Source organism: Pristiophorus japonicus, chromosome 18 (genome assembly GCF_044704955.1).
Source record: "Pristiophorus japonicus isolate sPriJap1 chromosome 18, sPriJap1.hap1, whole genome shotgun sequence".
Lineage (NCBI taxonomy): Eukaryota > Metazoa > Chordata > Chondrichthyes > Pristiophoridae > Pristiophorus > Pristiophorus japonicus.
In genome coordinates this window covers 51,226,753-51,242,075 of record NC_091994.1, presented here as the reverse complement: position 1 = coordinate 51,242,075, position 15,323 = coordinate 51,226,753, and the positions used below count along the sequence as shown (strand labels likewise).

General features: G+C 46.1%; 1 protein-coding gene across 2 annotated transcripts in view; it reads left to right on the top strand.

Moving 5' to 3' along the window:
* The window catches only part of sirt6 (sirtuin 6), a 139,040-nt gene extending 128,462 nt beyond the window's left edge, over positions 1-10,578 (top strand). For both annotated transcript variants that reach the window (XM_070859998.1, XM_070859997.1), the window contains exon 7: positions 9,803-10,578. In XM_070859998.1, the coding sequence (XP_070716099.1) occupies positions 9,803-10,156 (354 nt within the window). In that variant the 3' untranslated portion in view covers positions 10,157-10,578. The remainder of the gene's footprint in view (positions 1-9,802) is intronic.
* Positions 10,579-15,323: the final 4,745 nt, after the last annotated feature.

Below are 15,323 nucleotides of genomic sequence, written 5' to 3'. Positions count from 1 at the left end.
ATGGATATTGAGGATCCAGTGTCCACTAGCATCTCAAACTGTTGGCCCCCTACTAGAGCAGACATATATATCCTTCCCTCCTTTTTACTTTGTACAGGGGCCGCCGGGCATCACAGGGTGGCTTTGTACTCCTGCCACTGCTGGTATTCCTGTTCTGACAGGGTTCTCGCCTTATTAGGATAGCCATTTTTACTATAGCAGGTTGCGTCTAAATGTCCCTTTTTGCCGCAATATGTGCATTGTTTTTCCACGCGTTTCCCCTTACATTCTTTGGCAAAGTGACCTACCTTCCCGCAGTTATGGCATGTCCCCTTTTTCTGTCCTCCCCCCGTCCCTGCTGCAAAAACCCTTTCTTGTTTTATCTTTGTTTGGGATTTTTCATCGCCCTCTCCCTGGACGCCACTAGCCCACTCGACCAGTTCATCATAATCCTGGATTACAATTACTCCCATTTTTATAATGGTCTGGTGTGCAGCAGATAGTCCGTCCTTAAATGCCTGGATAAATGCTCGGTCGCCGCGGCCCGGGTTTCCCTGTCCAGAGCATTCTTGATATATCTGGAATAATTGTTCCCCATACTCTGAGGCTCCTTCTCCCTTTTGTTGTTTGGTTACTCCAATTAGTAGGGGCATTACCTAAAACTCGTTGGATCTCGGTTTTAAAAGGGCCAAAGGCCACCTGTTGACCATCTACTTCGGTGGTTAAAGGTACCGCGTGTGTCCAACGTCCCCCTGAAAAGTTGGCATTGGCTGCTACCGCGGCTCCTCCGGCCACTATCCACCGATCTGCCGGGCAAGCCACTCGGACTAGTTGGTGGATGTCTCTGAGGTGTAGTTGGTGGCCCACCTAAACTGTATCCAGCTCTGCCCAAAATTTGGTATTCGCACACCGGGGTTGTAATTTGCCCAGGGATGCCATTATCTGCTGTTTCTCGCCGGGGGTAAATGGTTTATAGGTTGCAGTGGAATTCGCTGCAGTTCCTCCCCTGGTGACTGGCGTCACCGGGAAAGTTTCTAGATCTTCCTGACCCGGGGCTGTTGCCTCACCTTGGTAATCTTCGTAAGGGGGCAGTGAGGCTGTTTCTCCCCCCCATTGGGAACGGTTCTGAATCTGTTGTTCTAACGGCAGGCATTTCTTTTCCCATTCCCTACATTTTCCTTGTGCCTGACTTAATTGTTTACTTTTTTCTCTAACGTCCTTTACGTGCTCAATTAGTCCTGCTAACTGATGTACGAGTAATACTCCGGCCTTTTTGGTTTTATCTTTCTTTTGTTTTGCCATCCAAATTCGCTGATGTTCTAATGTCTGGGATACATCCCAGCCGTCTTTCTGCATTTTTTTAATTAAGACTTGTCGATCAGTCATGTAAGAGTTAATTAGGGACCCGGGCGGTCCACATTTTACGTCCGTTTCCTTACATGTTCCTGTATTCCCCTCTAGTTTATGGAATTTCCGAACTTAAATACTCACGGCCACGATTCACCTTGCAGAGACCTCTTGTCTTGCTCGCGAAAATTAACATGTTTCCTTACCACCGGAGTCCGACTCTTGGTTGGAGTGATCAGCTCCCTTCCGCACCGATTTCTATATCACCTTCTATGAACATTGGACTAAAATAATCAACCCCCGCATCACTAATTACTTTCCTTTCAGTCTGCGTTGTACGCCACTACAGTCTGAATTTCTTAACTCTTATCACATACGATCAAGTTATGTCTCTTTCCTCACTTAATCTATTTTATTCGTTTGATACCACTTCGCCGGCCAGCCGCTTCCCCCAGTATAAATTCTGGGTGGTCAGAAATTGACTACTGTCCCGTTCTATCCATACGACTATCCAGCTCCGCGGTATCCTGTTCGTGACGCCAATTTGTTAGTGAAAATAAATTCACATAGACTCTGGTAAGGTAAGAGAGACAACTTTATTGCTAACAGAGCTCTAGGAGAAGAGTTGAGATCCCGCGATCTGCGAACACCTTCTCCCCGAGTGCCTTGTGCCGCAGGGTTATAAGCAGTTTACAGGGGGTGGAATACAATCATTTAAATTCATTACATGCAACCAATCAATCCATATGACAACGCAATTCATTTACATACAACCAATCATATTGTTGCACAACCTTTTAGTCCTAGTGAAACCTGATAGCATGGCGCGAGTTTGGGGGCCCTTTCTCTGTATCATCTTTTGTGGTTAGTTATTCTGTTGCAAAGCTTTCTATGAAACAGTGGCCTGCACCTGGCCAGGAGTCACTTGTTGCTGCAGAGTTCATATCAGGGACAGCAGATAGGCTTCTTGGTACAAAGTTCATTTAGTGAAAAGGCAGATAGTTGGCTTACCCCATGATGCTTTGCTATGTCCGAAAATCCACTCCAACACTATGATGGGAAGCGGAGGGCTAGCCTGGGGAGGCGGAAAGATAGATATACAAACTGAATCATTCGGAGCAATAATACACGAGAGCACGCAGGGTTCCAAAATACTACCAGCGACAGCACCAAAGGCAATGAGGCCCCGTGCTGGGCAAGGACCATGAGCACAGTTTTGTTATAACTCAGCAAACTAATGGAGCTGCACATTTGCATCAGACAGTTCCGAACAGGCCAGAGCTCAGTGGTTATTTAAACATAAAATACCAACTGGTTATAAAGACCGAGATATTGTTATAATCAAAGGAAAATGAGCAGCCCTCAACCTTTTAAGGACATAAAGGAATTACTCCAGCTGAGCATTCAGTCTTTCCCATTCACTGCCCACTTTCCTGCGTTATACAGTGAATTTATTCAACCTCTATACCGTGATAAAATCCATCAGTGTTTTAAATTACATTCATCACACCCAACTGCTGGATTTTACAATATAAAGCTGCGATGGGAAAGGTTCTGAAGCATGAATGGATAGAAAAGGTATGTCTGCTGGGCTGTGGAAAGACCCAAACAAAACCTGCAACTGCACAAAGACCGACTGGGTGCTCGAATACTTGCGACGGTGGATGCCAGATCCCTGTCCACTGGGTCACAACAACAACTTGCATTTATATAGCACCTTTAATGGAGTAAAACGTCCCTCGGGGCTTCTTCACCGGAGCGTCATAGAACAAAATTTGACACCGAGCCACATAAGGAGGTATTAAGGCCCATGACCAAAAGCTTGGCCAAAGAGATAGGTTTTCAGGAGAGTCTTAAAAAAGGAACGAGAGATAGAGAGGTGGTGAGGTTTAGGGAGGGAGTTCCCGAGTTTAGGGCCTCGGCAGCTGATGGCCCAGCCACCAGTGGTGGAGAGGTTAAAATCGCGATGTGCAAGAGGCCAGAATTGGAGGAGTGCAGAGATCTCGGAGGGTTATAGGCCTGATGGAGATTAGAGGTAGGGAGGGGGAGAGGCCATGGAGGGATTTGAAAACAAGGATGAGAATTTTAAAATCAAGGCGTGGCTTAACTGGAAGCCAATGTAGGTCAGCGAGCACATGGGACTTGGTGCGAGTTAGGATTTGGCCAGCCAGGAGTGCATTGGAATAGTCAAGTCTAGAGATAATGAAGGCTTGGATGAGGGTTTCAGCAGCAGATGAGCTGAGGCAGGGGTGGAGATGGGCGATGTTACGGAGGTGGAAATGGGCAGTTTTAGTTATGGCGCGTATATGTGGTCGGAAGCTCATTTCAGGGTCAAATATGACGCCTAGATTGCGAACAGTCTGGTTCAGCCTCAGACAGATGCTGGGGAGAGAGATGGAGTCAGTGGCTAGGGAACGCAGTTTGTGGCAGGGACCAAAGACAATGGCTTCGGTCTTCCCAATGTTTAGTTGGAGAAAATTTCTGCTGATCCAGAACTGGATGTGAGACAAGCAGTCTGACAATTTAGAGACTGGAGGGGTCGAGAGAAGTGGTGGTGAGGTAGAGCTGGGTGTCATCAGCGTACATGTGGAAACTGCGGCTGTGTTTTCGGATGATGTCGCCAAGGGGCAACATGTAGATGAGAGATTGGAGGGGGCCAAGGATAGATCCTTGGGGGACACCAGGGGTAACGATGCGGGTCGGGAAGAGAAGCCGTTGCAGGTGATTCTCTGGCTACGATTAGATAGATAAGAATGGAACCAGGCGAGTGCAGTCCCACCCAGCTGGATAATGGTGGAGAGGCGTTGGAGGAGGTTGGAGTGATCAACTGTGTCAAAGGCTGCAGACAGATTGAGAAGGATGAGGGATAGTTTACCGGTGTCACAATCACATAGGATATAACTCATTGATAAGAGTACAGTAACGTGCAATTTGAGCCTGTTGGTATTTTGTTAGTGGCCCTGTACTTTGGTACAGAATGTCATAGAAACCAAAGACCATTCGGGAAACTCTTAAGATTGGCTCCTTGGGTTGGGATTGATGCTCAAGCTGGTGTGCACCGTAACCATGGGCACAGGGGCAGTGTTTTATGAAGCATTGCTTTAATGTTGTGTGTGCAGAGGCGTAAACTCAGATTCTTCTTGACTTTTTGGACCATTAAAGGGTCTAATGCAATGGTGCTGACCTTTAGCCCGGAGACCGCTTCCAGCCAAGCCAATCAGCCCTGGCAGTCCCGCCCTTGAAGCCCAGACAGCTGATCCTATATTCCTTATTTGCTGGTTTGTCCTGTTTGAATGTTGTGGGCCTGGAGGTGGGGAATGGCTTGTTTTAACACTCGGCAGTGAATTAATTCTAAATGAGAACACCAAGTTCTGTTGGGATGAGAAACCTTCGATATCTGCAAATTAATGGGACCGGGGATTTAGACTTTACTTGTAGCCCCTGGGGCTTCTCATTAGACAGACCCATGAGTCACAAAGATGCATATAGGCCTCTGCATCTCATTCCACAATCTGTATAACTTTCATTTTCTCCAATTTGTTCATCCTCCAGTTGAAGTCAGTCTTCACTAACAGAACGAGAATTGAGCTGTGTTATAAAGGATTTTTTTAAATGGATGGTGGGTGGTGGTGTATTGAACTGCAGATTCCCTCGCTGCCATCTCTCTCCATTCCCCCCCAACACACTAAAAAATAATTGTACCTCCCAAATTGGATTTTAACCGTAACTGCAAAAAATCTATTTGTTAATCGAGGTCGAATGATATTTATTCAGCATCCATAGTCTCCATCAGCAGCTGTCAGCTCTAGGCACGATGATCTGTCTGCTTGACCTTTGGTGCACAGTGCAGCTTTCTGTCACTGGGATTTTTCTAACCCAACATCCCACGTGAACCAGGGATCCATAAGCATCAGCAACTGCATTGGTTGGGATGGTTTCAAAAAGATTTCGACAATTTATTATCCACTAGATTTTGCAAAACAATTCAAAGATTTTGAAGTACCTTTTCATTCTGTTAAATGATACAAAAAAATGTCTAATTGTGTGGAGGATCCTAGTCACCAAGCCAGTGAGTGACAACATATTGAACACAGTGCGACATTAATAAACTCTCAAAATAAAATTATAGTGGCCCAAATTCCACCTTCATCTGAAAAATAGGTGAGTGAGGAACCCAGACCTAATCCGAGTATTCTTTCATCGTTGAATACCAAAAGCACCACCATTTTAAAGTGTCTTGAAAAACAATGAATTCATTCAATCTGAACATTAATGGCTGCTCCCTTTAAAAAAATCTATGATGTGACATGGGAAAAAAGTACCTGAATATAATGTGATGGGAAATCACAGTAAGTTATGTTAATGGTACTTGGAACACTTGGAAAAGATTAAGGCTAGAATTTCGGTTGTCGGTGAAAACGGTAGTTTTACACCAAAATTACCGTTTTTGCTGCGCTACCATGTTTCGGCCTAAATTTCGGCCTTTACTTATCGGTAAACTCGGCGTTGCACGAGGACTCGCGGCACAAACCGTGAGTCCGAGGCGAGTAGCGCTGCTAGGGAGGCCTTGGGGGAGGGGAAAAACAAAAAGAAAATTGCAAAAACACATTCACAAAATCCTTACCTACTAAATTGCTGGAAAATAATTAAAAAATAAAAACTTTAACTTACCTTTTTTGCAGGTCTTCATACTTACCGCTGCTGACAGGGCTGCACCGACAGGTTTGTCCTGTCGGTATTCTGGGCATGGCAGAGAGTAGCGAAAGTACGACGGTAACGCAATCCGCAGCGTTTCATGTCGGCGCTCCTCTCCCCGGCGGCCTGTGGAAGCACCGCCACAAAAAGGCGCCTGAAGATCCCGCCGACCGGTTTTTCGCAGCGAAGGGTCAAATCACGGCAAAAACCGGGTCGCAAATTTGGTGAAATTCTAGCCCAACGCGTTTAATATTGCGATAAAATGTGTGTAGTTTTGAACATATATAAAGGAGGAAAATTTGAGGGTGGAGTAGTCTCTACGTATTCTCTAACAATTATTGTTCGATATCTGTATACATGCTACTTTGGTGGGGCAGAGCCGAGAGGTTGTGATCCCAGTCCCTGCTGGACTGGCTGAGCAGGAATCTGGAGTAGGCCAACGTGGAGCTATCTGAGACTAGAACATCGGCGAGAGCCCATTATGCAGCCACCAGGTCTCGGGCCGGACCACAGTGGCAGCTTGCAGTGCACTCGATGGAACCAGTCCACGATTCCCAAAGACTGTCTCTTGTGACCTACATCGCTGTCCTGAAAGTGGGCAATCGGCGTGAGCTCATTACACAGCAGCCACCCAGTCTCGGGCCAGTCCAAAGGGCCAGCAGGGAGTGAAGACTTGAAGTTGCTGGTCTCCATGAGGCTCAGAATAACATCCAAAATTAAAGCTCTTTACTAAAGGGTGTAAGATATACAATGGAGGTAGTCATTCATTCTGCCTACGCCTTTAATGGTTCCATGGTAAATGTTAGTCTTGTTTTAAGAAGGGAGAGGATATTGCAATTGAAATCACTGTCGGTGCAGAATATGTCAGCCATGGTTCAGTGGTGGCACTCTCGCCTCGGAATCAGAAGGTCGTGGGTTCAAGCCCCATTCCAGATAGCAAGACCGGTACGTAAGGTGGTTAAGAAGGTATACGAGATACTTTCCTTTATTAGCCGAGGTGTAGAATACAAGAGCAGGGAAGTTATGCATGAACTCTATAAAAGACTAGTTAGGCCACAGCTAGAGTACTGCGTGCAGTTCTGGTCACCGCATTACAGGAAGGATTTGATTGCACTAGAGAGGGTACAGAGGAGATTTACGAGGATGTTGCCAGGGCTGAAGAATTTTAGCTATGAGGAAAGATTAGATAGGCTGGGGCTGTTATCTTTGGAACAGAGGAAGCCGAGGGGAGACTTGGTCGAGGTGTATAAAACTATGAGGGACCTAGATAGAGTGGATAGGAAGGACCTAGTTCCCTTAGCCAAGAGGTCAATAACCAGGGGCCCTAGATTTAAAGTAATTGGTAGAAGGTTTAGAGGGGAGCAGAGGAGAAATTCTTTCACCCAGAGGGTGTTGGGGGTCTGGAACTCACTGAATCAAAGGGTGGTAGAGGCAGAAACCCTTATTGCATTTAAACAGTATTTGGATATGCACTTGGTGCTGCAACATACAGGGCTATGGACCAAGAGCTGGAAAGTGGAATTAGGCTGGATAACACTTTTTTGGCCAGCATAGGCACGATGGGCTGAATGGTTTCCAAAGACTTGAACACATAATTTAGTCTGACACTTCAGTGCAGTACTGAGGGAATGCTGCACTGTCTGAGGTGCCATCTTCCAGATGAAATATTGAACCTTACAGGTGGACATAAAAGATCCCATGTCACTATTCGAAGAGCAGGGAAGTTCTCCCTGGTGTCCTGGCCAATATTTATCCCTCACCCTGCAGCATTAAAACAGATTATCTGGTCATTATCTCGTCGATGTTTGTGGGAGCTTGCTGTTCGCAAATTGGCTGCCACGTTTCCCACATTACAACACTTCAAAAAGTAATGTTTTAGCTATAAAGCACTCTGAAATGTCGTGAAAGGTGCTGCTTAAATGCAAGTCTTTCTTTTCTTGTTGAAACATATGTTGTATATATTTGTATTTTAAATAATACATTCTTCACTGAAAAGTTCTCCGATGCCAATCAAATCAAATCGGGTCAGTTCCGGGAAGAGTGCAATCACACTGACATCAGCCAGTGTCGGCACCAATAAACATTGGTTGGTAACCTGGTTACAGCCACAGACCTGTCATTCATGCCTACATTTAGTACCCACTGAGTGTACAGGCTGGCATTACGCCTGTGTTATCTGACTCATTTGTCAATACTTCATCAGTGCATAACTTAACTCTGGTGTGGTATTTTGTATAGACTTAAGCAGCAGGGGACTGTCATGGCCCCTGGAATTCCAGTAATGTCAAGGATCACTTACTTGGCATATTTGGAATTGTTCAGGCGATAATGTATTTCTATAATTAACTAAAAGCTTTGTTTTATTGCTCAGCATCTCACACTTGGTGCACTTGTCACAAACATATGGCTGCAGTGTGCTGATGGAGCAGATGCAATAGTAACTTTCAAAAGCAATCTGGATCTATACTTGAAAAGGGACATTTTGAGGGCTGTGAGGACTGAATGGGACTAATTGGATAGCTCTGTCAGAGAGCCGGCACAATAGGCTAAATACTGGCCTTCTGTAATATTCTATGTATCTGAGTTGGGATCAATGAGCCCAAGTTTCCCCAGGAGTTGCTTTTTTTTGGAGCAACTTGATTTTTCTGGACTACCTTTTTAGTTGCAATTCTGGCCATTTAATTTGCGCCAGTGTAAGTGAGTTACTTAGGTTTTTTTTTGTTTAGTTTTTTTTTCAAAAGGGGACGTTCCAAGCCACTTACCCCTGTTTTAGGCATTTGGCCAGCAAATAGTTGCTCCAAACTAACTTAGGCCAGCGTATGTTGCCACTTCTGTCCACACAGAAAAACCTTACTTACAGTTAAGGAATCGGTGCAAGTAACTACAGTTAAAGCACCACCAAGCACCAAACACAGCACAAAAAGTAATAAGCAATTAATTAACAAATAAAATAGAAGGAACCCTGCCCCTAAAGCACCAAAATCAATCAGTAAATAACAAATAAAAAATAGAAGACCTACCTTAGGGAACACAGCGGGCGGCCGATGAGGGAGCCCATTCGGTCAGGGCTAGGGACGGCGTGCTTCGGGCCCCTCCCACACAACCTGCAGCGCAAACTCTCAGATTCGGCCTGCCAAGAGCTACTGCACATGCGTGCAGACTCTAGCGCGCATGTGCAGAGGTCCCGGCACTGTTTTCAGCGCCGGGACCTGGCTCCGCCCCCAATCCATTGGGCCACGCTGCGCCACGACCAAAGAGAGGTTGGAATACCGAAGTCTTTTTTCGGCGCGCTTGGAGGTGGACAAAAGCGGTGCACCTCGGGTGAGGGCGTCAGAAAATCAGGTTAGGGAAACTAGCCCAATGTTCTCTAAGCTCCAGGGGTCCCGAGCAGCCGGCTTTTCAATATACAAAGCGTGTATGGGCGATACTTTGGGCCACGCAGCCTGGTTTGGGTGGGGGGGGCGGGGTGGGTTGTGATTTTGAAATCTGGGATGCGAACATTAGTTAACAGTAGGGTTTTGTTCTGTTCACATTCAGTAGCGTCAGCTGAAAGTTAAGATCTACTGTCCCCTTTAATTTCCAGCGCTCGCGAGACAGTTGTCAAAGTGAGGTTGTTTGGATGTGTCCTTGATGAAATATGTTTTATTGCCTATTATCTGAAGGTTATTGCAACATTCGATCTCGAATTTCTCGTGCTCATTAACGCCCCGTGCGTTATCCCACTTCACCAATCTGCGCTTTGTCTGCGCTGTTTTAAATGGTTTCCTCCTTGCGTCCCCAGGACAAGCATTCGGATCTGCGGATATTTGGTTACGTTGATGAAGTTGTGGCCAAACTAATGAAGCACCTCGGTGTGGAAATCCCCAAATGGGAAGGGCCACAGGTGGTGGAGACGGCAGAGGCTGTTAAACAGGAACCAGCGACACTCCTTCCCGTGAAAGCTGACCCGGACAATAAACCTCAACTCAAAGTCAGGCGGCAAAGTAGAGACACTGAAGAAGAGGGGACAAGTGGATCGGAATCGCTGCTGTCGCTCTCCTCACAGGCCAACGGCTCCTTTAAACAAGATTGCCAAGGTGTGGACTGTGATACCTTTGAGGCTAAGCGCGTTAAACTGGAGCCCGTCATGGTGTGAGGCATCGGCTTGGGACTTTTTCTACAAATATAAATGCTTAATTGTAACTTTATATTTAAGTGTTTTACTTTCTGTGTAAGCTGGATTTGGAATCCAAAGTGCAACAAGTCTGGCTCTTTGTGTCTTTCCATAAGAGTCATTTTTTTTCTTCAAGCAAGTATAAGTTGAACCCTGAGATAAAAGTGTCCTGCTCAATGGTAGCTGTAAAGAAAGCTGCACTGGAAACCTCTGACCTGAAGTGCGCTAAAGGGAACATTAGGAATGTTTGAGCCTTAACCAATCCAGATTATATAGACATAAGTAGCAGGGACTGTCTTGGCCCCTGAATTCATGTCATGTCAAGGGTCACTGTACTTGGTATATTTGGAATTGCCCATGTTTCTGTTACTTTTTTTTCTATAAGTAAAATGATCATTGCTTTACTGCTGTGTCTCAAACTTGATGCACTTGGTCATAAATGTATGGCGGCATTGTAGTGCTGCACTGGTATTGGAGTTGAGGGAATGTTGTGAATTTGAAACCTGAAGCGCTAACATCGATATGGTTTTGCTATGTTGGGATGAATCAGCTGGAAATCGAGATCTACAGGGGCCTCCGTGTCCTCTTCAATTTTCAGTGCTCAGCCAGTTGCCGAAGGGAGATTGAGATCGATCGGACGTTTCCTTGATGAAATATGTTATTTTGCCTCTTATCTGAAGATTATACCAGCATTTGTAATCTGGGCACAATGCCTTTCATAGTGAGATTCTTCCTCAGACTCGGGCCTTAAATTTATTTTCTCCACTGCCAACTGCAAGTTTCACTGATAAATTTATTTTCCAGCAGTTAATCTGCTGTGAGTGATGCATAATAATGCTGCATTTGTACTTATCTAGCGGCTAATGGCATCAAAATGTCTCCAAGGATCTCACACATTGAAGTGCAGTGATTATTATATAGTCAAAGCCTAACTAACAATGAATGCGAACCCAAATAAAGGTTGAACACTGCAACGCTAAAGCATCGGTCATAAGCAAACTTTAGCAGTTGCTGAGCAGACCGAATCCAATAGAAGTTTGTTCGTTAGCTTGCACCATGGTCAAATATTGCAATTACTGTTCTGCATGATAGAGGACTCCATAAATTCAAACGCTCGCGAGAACACTTGGTGTCAACTTTGTCCCACTGGTAACGTTATAGCCTCTGAATCAGAAGGTTGTGGGTTCAAGTCCCACTCCAGAGACTGGAGCACAAAATCCAGGCTGACACTCCAGCGCAATGCAGAGGGCATTCTATGCTGTTGGAGGTGCCGTCTCTCGGATGAATTGTTAAAGCAAACCCCTCAGTTGGACGTAAAAGATCCCATGGCAATATTTCAAAGAAGAGCAGGGGAGTTATCCGCGGTGTACTGGCCAATATTTATCTCTCAACCAACATTACTAAAAATACAGATTATCTGGTCATCATCACATTGCTGTTTGTAGGAGCTTGCTGTGTGCAAATTGGCTGCCACATTACAACAATGATTACACTTTAAGAGTACTTTGTTGGCTGTAAAGTGCTTTGAGGCATCCTTAGGTCATGAAAGGTGCTATATACAACAACAACTTGTATTTATATAGAGCCTTTAACATAGTGAAACATCCCAAGGCGTTTCACAGGAGCATTATGAGATTTAAAAAATTGACACCAAGCCGCATAAGTAGAAATTAATGCAGGTGACCAAAACCTTCGTCAAAGAGGTAGGTTTTAAGGAGCGTCTTGAAGGAGGAAAGAGGCGGAGAGGTTTAGGCAGGGAGTTCCAGAGCTTTGGGGCCCAGGCAACAGAAGGCACGGCCACCGATGGTTGAGCAATTATAATCAGTGATGCTCAGGAGGGCAGAATTAGAGGAGCGCAGACATCTCAGGCGGGGGGAGGTTGTGGAGCAAGAGGAGGTTACAGAGATAGGGAGGGGTGAGGCCCTGGAGGGATTTGAAAATAAGGATGAAAATTTTGAAATCGAGGCATTGCTTAACCGGAAGCCAATGTAGGTCAGCGAGCCCAGGGTGATGGGTGAGCGGGACTTGGTGCGAGTTAGATATAAATGCAAGTATTAATTCCGCATGAGAAAACACAGCAAGGCTGCAGCGTAGCGTAACCCTCAACATTTTCTGTTAAGACGCAGTCAATTAAAGTTACATAGAATTGCATAGAATATACAGGACAGAAACGGACCATTCGGCCCAACTAGTCTGTGCTGGTGTTTGTACTCCACACGTGTCTCAGCCTTTCAGCATACCTTTCTATTCCCTTTCTCACTCGTACTTGTATAGTTTCCTTTCGAAAGCATCTGAGCCATTCACCTCAAGCACTTCCTGTGGTAGCGAGTTTCATCATCATAGGCAGTCTCTCAAATCGAGGATGACTTGCTTCCACGCCAAAAAGGGATGAGTTCACAGGTGTTTCAATGAGGGACCTAATATTCCAGATCCCGAACTAAATCTTGAAGGGTGGAAGATGCCTGTGCGGGGATTTTTTTAATGTGGGGTGGCCGTTGCACACCAGCCACTACACGGGCTTGACGGAGCTAGGTCTTGGTCCAGTGGCAAGGATTAACCAAGACGACTGGAGACCAGCTCTGCTGCACGGGCCTAGTGCGCGCACATATCGCAGTGTGGGCTGGCCTGTGCTGTCCCTGGGCCCTCGTCTCTTCTGGGCCCCGAACTCACACCTCGCCTGGGCCCCGATCACTTCGCTCTGCAATGTCTCGCCCACCTTTGCCCCAACCTCGCCGCTCCTGCTGTACCTGCCCACGCTCCAATCACTGACTTGGACCATTCTAGTAAGGACATTTCTCCCTATTTCCCGACTGGATTTATTAGCAACAATGTTGTATTCATGGCCCCGAGTTTTGGAGTCTCCCACAAGTGGAAACATACCCTGCAGCTGAAGTGGAGCCAGAGTTTATGTTTCTTTCAATGGTGGATCTTCAGGTGCTCTCCCTGAGGTTCTGTGATGCAATGCTCGATTGGTACAGTTTTGGGGAGACGTGCTGCATGATACTTTATGGTCTGCGGGCAACATGTGGGCTAGCGCAGGCATTGCTGATTTTAACACTGAGGTCATTCTAACTAACAGGACAGTGGCCAGCTGTTGGCTGCAGTTGGTGCACACACAGATGGTTTCACAATGCACTTCTCACAAAGGCTCATCGACCTGCAACATTAACTCTTCCTCTCTCCACCGATGCTGCCTCACCTCCTCGGTGTTTCTGTCTTTATTTCAGATTTCCAGCACCAGTAGTACTTCTGGTTTATCAGTGCTCCTAACAATGAAATAACCCAATTAAGCAACGCCTCAGTTTTAAAATTCGCATCCTTGTTTTCAAATCCTTCCGTGGCCTCACTAACCCTCTCCTCCTCTCTACCTCTCTTTCCTCCTTTAAGATGCCCCTTGAAACCTAGTCATCTGCCCTAATGTCTCCTATATGGCTCGGTGTCATTCTGTTTTATAACACTCCAGTGAAGCACCTTGGGACATTTTGCTACGTTAAAGGCGCTATATAAATACAAATTCCTGTTGTTGAAACACATCTGAGCTAGTGGTTTACTAACTGCTCCAAGATTGCTTTACTTTCTGTAAACCTTTAGACACTGATGTATGTTCTCTTTATATGCTGTTTAAAGTATATAATTGCTACCGTGTAGAACATTTAGGGGCCGAAATTGCCCCTCTCCTTAAGGCCTGTTACCACCGCAAATCAGCGGCCACCTTGCGGAGCGGAGTGGCTGCCAACTTCGTGGAATGGTCGCTGCTAGCCCCGATTCCACACCCCCGCCCCCCACTTACCGATCCACTGCTGCCGATCCATGTTAAGTGCGTCATCACCGTGCACACCGCTGATCTACCGCCCCCCCCGACGGCGACATTCCCTTCCGAAAATCTTTGGCCCGCCCGGTGGTGCCAAAATCTGTTTTTCCCCGGTGTCCAGTGAGGCTGTGGCCTTCTGCAATGGCGATGTGGCTTCCTTTAAAGGGGAGAGCACACTGCCACTGCCGCCATGTTTTTTCTTTTATTGACCGGCTGCCATGTCAGCCCAACAATTATGCCCCCAGGTTTGGCCGGGCAGCCTGACACCATCCCTTGGGTGCTAGACCGCTCGCCCAGCCAAAACCCTCCCTGGTGGCCCAGTGGCCCGAAGTTTTTAAGTAAAGAGGAGAGCTGTGGTGACGTCATCACGGCAGTCACTCCGCACCGCCCCCTGCTTCCACCCCTCTCGTGTAGTCACCGCCCATTAAGAGCAACTTCCAGATCTGAATTAAAAAAAATAACAAAGCGCAGAATTTCTCTCGAGGCAGTAAAAATCATAGGGCGGGGGCAATTTCAGCCCTTTTTAAATGTGATATTCTGAGTTATCACATCATCGTAAAATGGTGGCAGCACCTGGGGGCCTCAGTGCAAGTTCAGGGGTCACACAATAGGTGTGCTACAATCAGGAATATCCAAGTGGTTTGTCTTCATGGGATGCTTTGTTGTGTACTATGGAGCCTCTCTGGTCGCATCTAAAGTTTAGATCAATTTTCCCATTAATTTACATATATCTCAAAGCTACGTATACTAACGGATCTTGTTCCTATTTAGCGGTTATCCGACAGCGCTAGGAATAGGCCTTTTCGAAACCCACAAAATTCAGATAGGACCAGCCAGAAAGTAAGATATCGAGGTGGACATAGCATGGGTTGTCTGGATTTTGCAAGCCATGTATGGCCCAAGGGCTGTAGTTTGCATGCGCCTAATATAAAATGGCTCTTCATCTTTAGTTAGTGACATTTGCTGTCTGCGAGGCTCCTCCTGGAAAACTAGATTTAGATTTACATAAGAACATAAGTCGGAGCAGGAGTAGGCCAGACGGCCCCTCGACCCTGCTCGGCCATTTAATAAGATTATGGCTGATCTGATCATGGACAGCCCCACTTCCCTGCCCACTCCCCATAACCCCTTATCCCCTTATCGTTTAAGAAACTGTCTATTTCTGTCTTAAATTTAGTCAATGTCCTAGCTTCCACAGCTCTCTGAGGCAGCGAATTCCACAGATTAACAACCCTCTGAGAGAAGACATTTCTCCTCATCTCTGTTTTAAATGAACAGCCCCTTATTCTAAGATCATGCCCTCGAGTTCTAGTCTCCCCCATCAATGGAAACATCCTC